Here is a 12,021-nt window from a genome sequence, read left to right on the forward strand (position 1 = left end):
GGAGAGGATGGCACGTAGTAAGGAGTTTGGGGGATTGGGGTTCCTCTCTCTTCATGATTTCAATTTAGCTATGTTGGGTAAACAAGCTTGGAGGTTCCTGACCAAGCCTGATTCGTTGGTTTTTAAAGTGTACAAAGCTCGGTACTTAAAAATGAGAACTTTTTTTTGATAGAACTTGGTAATAATCCAAGTTATATTTGGAGAAGTCTTGTTGCTAAAAGGAATTTGATTCGTCAGGGGCGCGGAAGGGAATTGGTAATGGAGAGGAGACTCTTTTATTTGATGCTCCGTGGCTTCCGAATGGGTCAATTATGAGTCAAGGTAGTTTGGATCCTGGTTTGGCTAATGAAAAGGTTACTAGTCTTTTTGTGGTGGGTGAGCAAGCTCGTGATGATGATGTTCTCAAAGATTTGTTTGATGAGGAAGTGACAGTCAATATTCTTGGTATTCTTCTTTCTAATTCGGTTACTAAGGATTACTGGCATTAGGGGTTTGAATCTTTTGGTGAGTATACAGTTAAGAGTGCGTTTAAATTATTACAGGCAAACTGTGAGGGTAGTGTGGACGAGGAGATTGGAAGAAGTTTTGGCAATTAGAGCTTCCTTCAAAGGCAAAAAGTTATGTATGGAGAGCGGTTAGTGGGTGTCTTCCTACGAGCGTTCAGTTGAAGACAAAACATGTGGATGTCACTTTGTTGTGCCCAATTTTTCATGGGGCAGATGAGTCAATTTTGCACTATTTAGTTGCCTGTGGTTTTGTACTGAGTTGTTGGCGGGTAAAAAATTCGGCTTTGATTCCAGTTGATGTAGGGTCATTTGGGGATTGGTTTCTTCATTTGTTCTCACGACTGGGTAAGGAACAAAGTGTTCAGGTGGTGGTGTTGGTTTGGGCAATTTGGTTTGCACGAAATCAACTCTTGTGGAAGGGTAGGAAAAGTCGGGTGGAGTTTGTTGTCAATTTGGATCATATCACTCTTGATCAGTAGAGAAAAGCTAAAAAAAAGTTTGTTTCTTGTGTTTGATACTTGGTATCTCTCAGATGGGGCTGAGCTATGGTCTAAACCAGGTTATAAAAAATTCAAGGTGAATATTGATGCTGCATTGTTTAACGAGGAGGGAAGGCATAGTTTTGGCAGTGTTGTTCGGGATCACAAGGGTCGGGTCGTGGCTGGGATTATGGGACTGCAGATTGGGCAAGTTATTCCATATATTGTTGAAGCCATGACTGTCAAGGAAGTATTATCATAGTTGAAGCGTGATTTTTTGGGTGTTAGTATTATCGAATCAGATTGTCTGGTATTAGTACAAGATGTTAGAAATTTGAATGTTTTGTCATCCACTTTTGGTGGTATCATTGAATATTATAAACAACTTTTATCTTCTTTTAGGGATATTTCTTTACGTTTTATCAAACAGTCTGCTAATCAGGTTACTCATCTTATGTCTAGAGCATCTTGTTTATATGTTGATCGTATTTTTGAAGAGTAATATTACTAATAGGGTAAATGACGGCATAAGTACCCAAAGTTTTGAGTTTGTAAGCGGCATAAACCCAGTAATTTTTTTTAGTGGCATAAGTACCCAATGTTTGTAAAACTGTAATTTTTCTCTATTTTCATCAGTACATGCTCCATTTTAAATTTATTAAAAAAAAATTTGGAAGTAATTGATACTACATATTTTTTGTCCATACCAAATAATCTAAAATTTGGATCTTATATGTGTCCTGTTTAAGACAATAACAAAGTCTGTACTGATAAAACTAGAAGAAAATTACAGTTTTATAAACATTGGGTTTATGTCGCTTACAAACCTAAACTTTGAGTACTTACGCCACTATTTACCCTTATTAATATTGTTAAAATCCAATTAGTCTAGCTGAATGAAATTTACATTAAAAAAATAGTATTTATGGTGCAATTTTTTTTATAATTAAAATTCATGAAACTTTTGTGTGAAAAAAAAAGGAAAAAAAAAAAATTCAAAGTGGGACAACAACAAGTGACAAGTAACAATAACAATAATAATTGTCATAGAAAATAAGGGGAGTGGTTTATCAGCTGGTCTTTGATAACTCCGCCCAATTTTGTAACTACAGCTAACTCAACTCAACTCTCTCTTTCTCTTTCTTTCTCATATAACGGATTATTCGAAGCCATTTCCATTTCCAATTTCAATTGCATTGTTTCTTCCTTCATTTCCATAACAACTCTCTCTCTCTCCGTAGATCTCTCCAAAATGCAGTATTCGCTTTCTCTTTCCACAGCTCCAGCCATTGCTGGATCAACTCACTTCTCTCACTCCTCCGGTTTGGTTCCCTCCAAGCCTATTATTAACCTCCGATTCTGTGGTCTCAGGAGGGAGGTGTTTGGATTCTCTTCTCTCAAACAATCCGCCTCCCACACGCTTCGAATCTCCACCACACGTGCGCCGCGCTCCGGGAACTTAGTTGTAGCCGCGGCTTCTTCGTCTGATAATGGAAGGGCTTCCAAGTCATTCGATTACGACTTGCTCATTATTGGAGCTGGCGTCGGTGGCCATGGTGCCGCGCTTCATGCCGTTGAGAAGGTATGACATATGCTCTCTCTCTCTCCCTTGTTTTGATTCAGTTTGTTTGGCAAATATGGTTTTGATGTTAATTCACAGTGAACTAGATAATTTAGCTCAGATCGTGGTCTTATGGGTTAGAAATTTGATTTGGTTTCAGTATACTTCATTGTTATGTCATCCTATTACGATGACGATGGCAAATACTATAAAGTCATTTGCTTTGATTAAATTAAACAGCTTTATTTAATTTTTCCCTTAAGAGGGTTATTCGGTTGGGTTGAATTGATAATCTTAGGTCTGCTGCTGTTCAAATTATATTATTGATCTTTTAGTGTTAACTGAGTTAATTCGTAATATAACAATTACAGGGTCTTAAAACTGCCATCGTAGAGGGAGATGTTGTGGGCGGAACTTGTGTAAACAGGGGATGTGTGCCATCTAAAGCTCTTTTGGCTGTGAGTGGTCGGATGCGTGAACTCCAGAATGAGCATCATTTGAAGGCCTTGGGTTTGCAGGTAACTACAATGCATTATCATTGTCCAAAAATAGAAGTTTAGCCTGACCATGATTGATTTTCTTACTGTAATTTGTTAACTTATTGGCACTTTATGCTTCTCCATTATTTTTTTAATTTTTAACTGAATATAGGTTGCGGCAGCTAGTTATGACAGACAGGGAGTGGCAGACCATGCAAATAACCTTGCAACCAAAATTCGTAGTAATTTGACTAATTCAATGAAGGCTCTTGGTGTGGACATACTAACAGGTTTTGGTACAATTCTGGTAAGCCATACTTTTTGTCATATATTTTCATGGCACACAAACTGAAGTGTTGGCGTTTAGCTATAAATTTGAAATCAGTTTAGTTGCATGATAATCTCACTAGTTGCTTATGATGCTACATTCGTGTTTGCTTATGATACTAACAGGTTTGGGTACAATTCTGGTAAGCCATACTTTTTGTCATATACTTTCATGGCACACAAACTGAAGTTTTGGCGTTTAGCTATAAATTTGAAATCAGTTTAGTTGCATGATAATCTCACTAGTTGCTTATGATGCTACATTCATGTTTGCTACAATGAAACTTTTCAGGGCCCACACAAAGTCAAGGTTGGATCTAACACAGTAACCGCAAAAGACATAATCATTGCAACTGGTTCAGTTCCCTTTGTTCCTAAGGGTATTGAAGTTGATGGTAAGTCATTCAGAAAAATAAGAAGAATGGAAGTATGGGTTTATGATGCATAAAAGAGCTGAATGAGTACTTTCATTAGTTTGCTTATTGTTCTTCGTTTGATACAAGTTATTAACATTTTTATCCCTAAGAATTACAATTTCATTTGGATGCGAACCGCAGTAAAAATTGAAAGCTATTTCGTTTTTACATTAAGTGTTGAATTAGAGCGTTAATGTCCTTAGGTGATTTGTTTTTATGAACTTATTTAAGTTCATGCAAGTAGTGAAGAATACACAGATAGCCATTGTGGTTTCCTTGTATTTTCATGGAGTGGTTTATATGTTCAGTGTTCTTCATACTATTAGAGATATTTTCTGTCTTACTTACGCAAAAAAATTAATTTGTATGTGGATACATATCTAAGCTCTTAAAATTGCCTGCAGGGAAAACCGTAATTACCAGTGATCACGCACTCAAATTGGAATCTGTCCCTGACTGGATTGCCATTGTGGGCAGTGGTTACATTGGTCTTGAGTTCAGTGATGTATATACTGCTCTTGGAAGTGAGGTAGGTTTCCGTTTAATCTTGTTCTATTTAGAAATATTTGTATTTGAAAGAAATGAGCAACCTTTTTTTCAGTGCAGATAATGTGTGTATTTCTGAGTTCGATTGGAAAATTTAAGACTGGAAATCACGTTAATCCAAGCATATCATTTTTTTTTTCTTTCTCCTTATTCTAAGTTACCTTGTTATTATCAAAATACTTTTCAGGTTACTTTTGTTGAAGCTTTAGATCAGCTTATGCCTGGATTTGATCCTGAGATTGGGAAGTTGGCCCAAAGAGTTCTCATAAATCCACGAAAAATTGACTATCACACTGGAGTGTTTGCATCCAAGGTAACTTATTTACATCTTACTTAAGTCAATTTTTTTTTTTGAAAAAATAAACCCCTGGCTCATAAATTTATTTTTGCTTTTGTTGTTTCTTTCTAGATTACTCCAGCAAAGGATGGAAAGCCAGTCACCATTGAACTTATTGATGCAAAGACCAAGGAGCCAAAAGACACTTTGGAAGTAAGGAGTGTTGACTAATAATTGCTAGTTGACTTAGCCATGATTCAAAATACATGACGTTTAAGTTTTTATCACGGCCTCTCAATTTGCATTCTTACAGGTAGATGCAGCACTGATTGCAACAGGACGAGCTCCATTCACAAAAGGCCTTGGCTTGGAGAATGTATGTCATTTGTATACTTTGATTGTGGGCCTATGTTAATCATTCACGAAAAAAGACTAGCTTTTTACTCTATTGTTTTTTGCAGGTTAACGTAACAACACAACGTGGTTTTATTCCTGTTGATGAACGCATGCGAGTTATTGATGCAAATGGCAAGTTGGTATGTAGTTTATTTTTATTTATAGCACATTTCTTTGTGCAATCAAGTCAAGCTGTACCGAACTACTGACGATTTGGAAAATCAGGTTCCTCACATATATTGCATTGGTGATGCAAATGGAAAGATGATGCTTGCTCATGCAGCTAGTGCCCAAGGAATATCAGGTTGGTGGTTACTGATTGCTCCACACAGGGCTCTCTCCTTTTCTTGATACTGGATCATCATGTTAAACAAACAATCTATATTAGACTTTTTTTTTTTTGGCTTTAACTGCTTAATTGTGTATTCAGTGGTTGAACAAGTAACTGGAAGAGACCATGTGCTCAATCATTTGAGCATCCCTGCAGCTTGTTTCACCCATCCTGAAATCAGTATGGTTGGATTAACAGAGGTTCTACAAACTTCTTTCTCTTTGTGATATGTTAGTAATGAAATACCATTTACCTTTGATCCTGTAAGGTTTGGCTAATATTTCTAAAATTTTACAGCCTCAAGCAAGAGAGAAAGCTGAAAAAGAGGGATTTGAGATAGGTATTGCCAAAACAAGTTTCAAGGCTAACACAAAGGCCCTGGCAGAAAATGAAGGCGAGGGACTTGCCAAGGTTAGTCATTATTACATTTCCTTATTGTTCTAATTCCATATGAAAGATGCAGACCAAATTACTGATCTTTTTTTATCTGTAAATTCTCATCTTTTAGATGTTTTGTCTCAAACATCCACCGAAAATAGTGTTCTCTTTTATCTTTCCCAAAGTAAGCTAGCTAGTTATCTTATATGGTGAAATGCTTGACAGTGAAAAGAATAAGAATTGTTCTAGCAAATAAAAAAAATTAAAAATAAGAATTGGTTTATATCACGTGGTATGAGACATCTTCAACCATTAACGTAATCTCAATAAATAGAAGAGGAGAATTAATAAGGGGTTGTTATTTGTATTATGCTGTTGAGTTGAGATTGGAAAGGGAATAATAGTTCTAGAACACTAAATTGCCCAGTTGCAAATAAGCATTGTGTATGATCAACTAGATTTTTAGGCGTAAAATAAATTATTTGGATTTTAACAATAAATAAAGGTAAGCAAATGAGCAAGGGTAATACAACTTCCTCTATGTGCATTGCCCAATCCCATCATACTTTTCCCAGTTCGAAAATTTTAATAAACACTTAATTAGAATCATTCCCAACAAACACCCAAGAGGAGTAGTGAAAATGGCGAGGCATGTGGTATGCTCCCACAAATCTCAGATACGATTCCTTCTTGGTACCTACATAGCAATTGCTATAGTTTCTTGGTTTCCAATTATTGTAGGGTTAGGCGGAGATCCTAGTTCAAAAAAAATTAACTGCATGGACTTTGGAATAAATAGATTAGTCATAGTACATTTTCTATATTTGTTAGAGACTAGAGTGACAAGTAACTTTTCTTTTTCTTATGGGTTCTCTTAAACACAGGTTGTTATTACAGCATGTTTAAACATCAGACTTTTAGTCTGTTTAACGTTTCACTTTTTCCTTCTCACTGTTGTCTTGGTATAATCTAATGTCTGAAAATCAGATAATCTTTAATTCTCTCCATGTCATTTGTCGATGCATTTTTCTTCTTCTTATTGTTGTGTATTCATAACCTTTACACAATTCTGGCTATTCAAAACCTTTACACGATTCTGCCTGGAAAAGAGACTTTGTTTTGACTTCCATGCATGCGTTCTGGTTCACAGTTAATATACAGACCCGACAATGGAGAGATCCTAGGAGTCCATATTTTTGGGTTACATGCTGCGGACCTTATTCATGAAGCTTCAAATGCAATAGCATTGGGAACACGTATTCAGGTGACCATTCGAACTTTGTATTAACTGCCCAAAATCTATATGATCAATCATATAACAACAACTATAACTATTTGTATTACTTGATTATACGCTAGCTTACTTATGTTTCCCTACTTTCTATTTTCGAACCTTCGTGCTTACTAGCTCTAAATTTATATACTATAATTAACTGATTAAATGTCTTATTCCTTGCAGGACTTAAAGCTCGCTGTTCACGCACACCCAACCTTGTCTGAAGTGTTGGACGAATTGTTCAAATCAGCAAAGGTGAGACTCTGATTCAATATTTAAACATATTGTCGAGCAAAATTGCCGTTATAGTCTGTTAATTCAGTTAGATACATAGATGCTCAGCTTAGGAGTTTAGATGATATAATAAGCTACACTATCTTATATCATGTATAATGGAGTTTTTCTTGGGCAGGTTAAAGCTCATGTTTCTAGCCGAGTAAGTGAACCAGTAGCAGTCTAAGCTTGTCAAGAATCAAATATAATAACATATTTGAAGAAATTTACTTGTTTAGGGAGTTTCGAGGAACAACATAGGTCATCATCAAGGTGAAAAAGATGAAAAAGTATGGCACAAGGAGAAAGCAAAAAAAAAGAGCAATAACGAGAACGAGAGCGACTTGAGGACCGGTAGACATGAACTATTATGGATGTTGGTACATTTATTTCTTAGTTTTGGTAGTGCCTTGAAAAAAATTATTGTATTTATAATTATTTTTTTCATGTAGTTCGAGTTTTGGACAACAAATCTGTTTAGTGAGGGTGAGGCCTTATATAATAAAATAGTAAGAGCTGTTTGGATTTGATCTTCTATTAAAAAAAAAGAATACCATAGTTTCTTCTTATATACAATCGATCAATCCTCATTTTTTTAAACTAACTTTTGAATCAAATAAAATAGATAGATATTATACAAGGCTGGGAAATATAATGTGCACAAGTAATTTAGCACTAATTCATTCTAACCAAAACTCTACAAATTACACGAAAGATGTATTCTTTATTTTATACATATAGATTTGAAAAAAAAATTATTAATATTAAAATTTGAAAGTAAGAAAAAAAATTTATGTTGTCTAGTTTCACCATTCTAGCATTATTGTCGAGGCATTGTACATTAAAACACACAAATGGGAGACTTTTGTCGTACCGTTGGATTGAATATGGTGGGAAACCATTTGAATCTGAGTAATAATTGTTAATGTGTAATTAAGCTAAGAGTTCAGTTTGTCTAGATTTGTTTTCCTTTTGATAAAATTTAATATATTTGGATTCAATGGTTGAATTTTTTTTTTCTTTCAAAACTTTTTGACTAATTAGGAATTTTACCCTCCGAACTTTGACATGTACCAAATCATGCTCTCTGATCTTTTTAGGTCATTAAAAATGTCCCATGAACTTTTGAGGTCGTTAAAAATGTCCCATGAACTATTGAGATTGTTGAATTTAAGAACTTTTGTCTAATTTTAGTAAAAAGAGTCTAACATGGATGAAAGTTCAGACCTTCAGGGGACATGATTTAGTATATGTCAAAATTCGAGGGGCGTGATTTGGTAGATATCAAAGTCTGTGGAGCATGGTTTAGTACATAAACAATCACTAAAACAGTAAAACTAAATAAAATTAAACAAAAGTCTTTAAATCTAACAATCTCAATAGTTCAATGGGAATTTTTAACGGTCAGAAAAGTTCAGGGAGTATGATTTGGTACATGTTAAAGCTTAGGGGGTAAAAATCCTAATTAGCCAAACTTTTTATGTCCATCCAGGCACTACCAAAATCATCGAAACCACCAAACCCCCTTCGTTTGGTAGGATGGATAAAATGAGTTAAGGATGGATTGTATATGAGTAGGGTCGGCTCTAAACTTTAGTCGGCCATAGTAAAAATAAAAAAATTAGATACTTATTTAAAAAGAAATGTAGTATTTTTAAAATCAGTAAAAACCATGTGTATTTTTAAAAAGAAATTTTTTTAGGAGCTCTTACGTGGGCTCTAAGCACAAGCCTAGCCTGCCTATGCCGAAGGTCAGGCCTATATATGAGGTATGAAAAAATGGGAGGGGATGGATTGATATATTTACTATACTATCCATAATATAGTTAGTACTCCTAGTGAGACAAATAGTGTCTTCTCTACTTGTACTTGTTGTACAACTATTTCTTCCTTAAAGTTGTGCATGCTTAACAACTCTATTCTTTGTTGTACATTCCCTTGGTATCTCTCTCTTTATAGTTTACACTCATGATGTGAGTATAACACTTAGAAAATTTAATTTAACTAAGTGTTGGGTCTATGTGAGCTTGAGAGGGGAGCGTGAGGAAGCGAAGAGAGAGAGAGAGAGAGAGAGAGAGAGAGAGAGAGAGAGAGAGAGAGAGAGAGAGAGAGAGAGAGAGAGAGAGAGAGAGAGAGAGAGAGAGAGAGAGAGAGAGAGAGGCTGACGCCCAGGGAGCAGGGGACTACGGGCGCGTGGGGAGCTGCTAGTGGGCAGGGAGTGTTGGCTTTTTGAGCTATCTCGATCCTTTTGTTGTGGGTACTCATTACATTGAGGGATTGTTGGATGTTTAAGCTTTCTCAACCTTTTTTATGAGTTGTCATTATTTTATTTGAGGGAGCTTTTTTCCACTTGGCTTTCTCAATCTCTTCTTTGGCGTAACCTTTTCGAGGAGGGAGTACAGACTCTTAGAGCAGTCTCAACATCTTTTCGGTTACTTATTTGATGTGAGGGAGCTTTTGGCTCCTTAGGCAACACTCAATCTTTTTTAGGATTTAAGATTTTATTGGGGGAGCTTTGACCCCTTAGGCAGCACTCAACTCCTTGCATGGTATAATATTTAAGTAGGGGAGCTTGTGGCCTCTTAGGCGCTGCTAATCCCTTCTGCTGCATTCGTGACACTTAAAGGGCATTTTTGAATATTATAGGATTTATACTTCTTTTAGAGAGACATCCCTCTCATAGTCGTACTTTTTTCCTTTTCCCACATATATATATTTTGGCTTGTTGTGGTCATTTAACATCGCTAGTCACTTATGTTTCTTGTAGCGCTTCATTCACTTTGACCATTTTGATGGACATGTGGAGAGTGATGAATACCACGTGTAACACAAAAATTTAAAATTTCATTGATAAGAGAAATGCATAAGCACCTAAGTACATTTTCTACTCCCAGAGGTCAACATAGGTGTCATCTTTAGTTTATTAAAAGAAAAAAGACAAATTTTTAATTCCTATGTCTTTTTTGATCGGTCGTAGGACATAGGAGAACTTTACTTTAAGAATCTCTTGATATTTAAAGTTTACAGGGTGGGGGATGGAAACTTTGCTCAAGTATATCAATTTATAAGTGCCGAGGAGCATCATTTAGTAGACTCTGTAAGGGTCTGATGAGCACTTACTTGTATCTACTTTTAAGCTTCCATTACCCTCCTCCGCACAAATGTATTTTTTTTGCTCTTTCGTAGAAGTCATCTAGGCCATCAAAATCTATTTTTAGCATGTTCTCCCATAGTCTACTTCAAGGGGGTACTCTTGCGGCTATAACAATCTTGAGTTCATATTTGGAGACTTTTCTTACCTTAGTAACTTCAGCACTAAAATGTTGAATGTAGCTTCGCAAACTCTCTTGTTTGTCTTGCTTTACATTGGTAATACTTGTGACACGCATGACGTAATCACATACAACCTGATGTTGTTCGAGGAACTCCTTCGAAAGTTGCTTCCAAAATATGATTGTCCTAAATCCTAGTCTTTTAAAAAAATGTAAAAAAAATACATTAATTGTACTATAATATGCAATCATTTTTTTTTTAAAAAAATAATTGTATTTTATAGCATTATTGGTGTAACCCTAATATATAAATATTTTGATTGTACTTTTATTTAGAACATTGATTTTACCAAATAAATGTAAAAAAAAATTATGAAGTAAATGTATTTTTTTTTTCTTTCAAAAAGTCCATTTTAACATTTCGTTTAGGGATAATTACGTAAGACACTATTTTTTGTAAAATAATTATATTTTTACGTTTAAACAATATTTTTTTACATTTTTACGGTTTTCTAAAAAATAACACGAAAACAATATAAAATTAACAAGAAAACTACATAAAAGTAACATGAAAATAACAACAAAAAATAACATACAGATAATAAAAAATTAACAACAAATTAGCAAGACTACAACATAAAAAGACTGTATTTTCTGTAAATAAAATCAAAAAAACCATACAAATAATTAAAATTTCATGAAATCGTATTTTTATAATTTTTTTTTGTTGTTTTTATGTTTTGGTGAAATAATCCCTTTCATTTAAGACTCAAATTAGGCAACTCTTTAAAAACTCAAATTGCACATTAATTATGTAGTTGAATTAATTACACATTTGTAAAAAAAAATGTGTAAGTGTAACTTTAGTGTCTCATTCATTATTCTTTTTTGTTGTTGTTGTTGAGAGAAGAGGAAATCATTGGTTCTACAGACATTCAGAGAGAACCATAGAAATGGGCAACCATTTTTCATGAAAGCAATCCAACCCATTATCAAAACCTCTTTCATTATTCAAGATAGTAAAACAATTTAATCTAACTAAATATGTTAGTTTTTATATATTATCTCACTACAAACTATATTATAAATTATTTTAATTATAGAAAACAACCTATTTAGATACAAGTTACAATGATATTTTTATGTAGGACTAGTCACTATAATAAAAGGTGTTTTCCTTTAGAACTTTGTATTAACCATCTAACTTTTATCTAAATTGAGCTTATTTATTAAATTAAATTATATAACTTTGTCTATTATACATTATTTTTTTAAAAAACCTTAAGCATGCTAACCTTTAACATAGTATAAAAGTTAAACACTTAAAATTTGAATTTTTGGTCAAGTAATGTAATAAATAACTGATGGAATACTTGTTTTGTTTTCTCGAGTAAAATATGAAAACTTCATTAATATACGCATGACAAGGTGTGCAAGGAGAAAAAAACACCATAAACATCACGAATAACCATTTGTTCTATTTAGTAATCAATTCAATTCAGTT

General features: G+C 34.3%; 1 protein-coding gene across 1 annotated transcript; it reads left to right on the forward strand.

The window, feature by feature from the left end:
• The first annotated feature begins 1,935 nt into the window (after positions 1-1,935).
• On the forward strand, positions 1,936-7,773 carry LOC115722255 (dihydrolipoyl dehydrogenase 2, chloroplastic). Its single transcript, XM_030651415.2, has 15 exons — positions 1,936-2,567; positions 2,918-3,064; positions 3,198-3,332; positions 3,645-3,747; positions 4,173-4,297; positions 4,502-4,627; positions 4,724-4,804; positions 4,905-4,967; positions 5,053-5,127; positions 5,213-5,291; positions 5,418-5,518; positions 5,616-5,729; positions 6,847-6,960; positions 7,156-7,227; positions 7,385-7,773. The coding sequence occupies exons 1-15, from the start codon at positions 2,238-2,240 to the stop codon at positions 7,430-7,432; spliced, it is 1,713 nt and encodes a 570-aa protein (XP_030507275.2). The 5' UTR covers positions 1,936-2,237; the 3' UTR covers positions 7,433-7,773.
• Positions 7,774-12,021: the final 4,248 nt, after the last annotated feature.

Source organism: Cannabis sativa, chromosome 9 (assembly GCF_029168945.1).
Source record: "Cannabis sativa cultivar Pink pepper isolate KNU-18-1 chromosome 9, ASM2916894v1, whole genome shotgun sequence".
NCBI lineage: Eukaryota > Viridiplantae > Streptophyta > Magnoliopsida > Rosales > Cannabaceae > Cannabis > Cannabis sativa.

What these genes read in the sequence shown, in the direction of transcription:
- LOC115722255 (XM_030651415.2), top strand. Translation starts at nt 2,238, where the DNA reads ATGCAGTATTCGCTTTCTCTTTCCACAGCTCCAGCCATTGCTGGATCA. An exon ending in AGCCAAAAGACACTTTGGAA is followed by an intron (nt 4,805 to 4,904) that starts GTAAGGAGTGTT and finishes GCATTCTTACAG; the next exon opens with GTAGATGCAGCACTGATTGC. An exon ending in AAGGCGAGGGACTTGCCAAG is followed by an intron (nt 5,730 to 6,846) that starts GTTAGTCATTAT and finishes TCTGGTTCACAG; the next exon opens with TTAATATACAGACCCGACAA.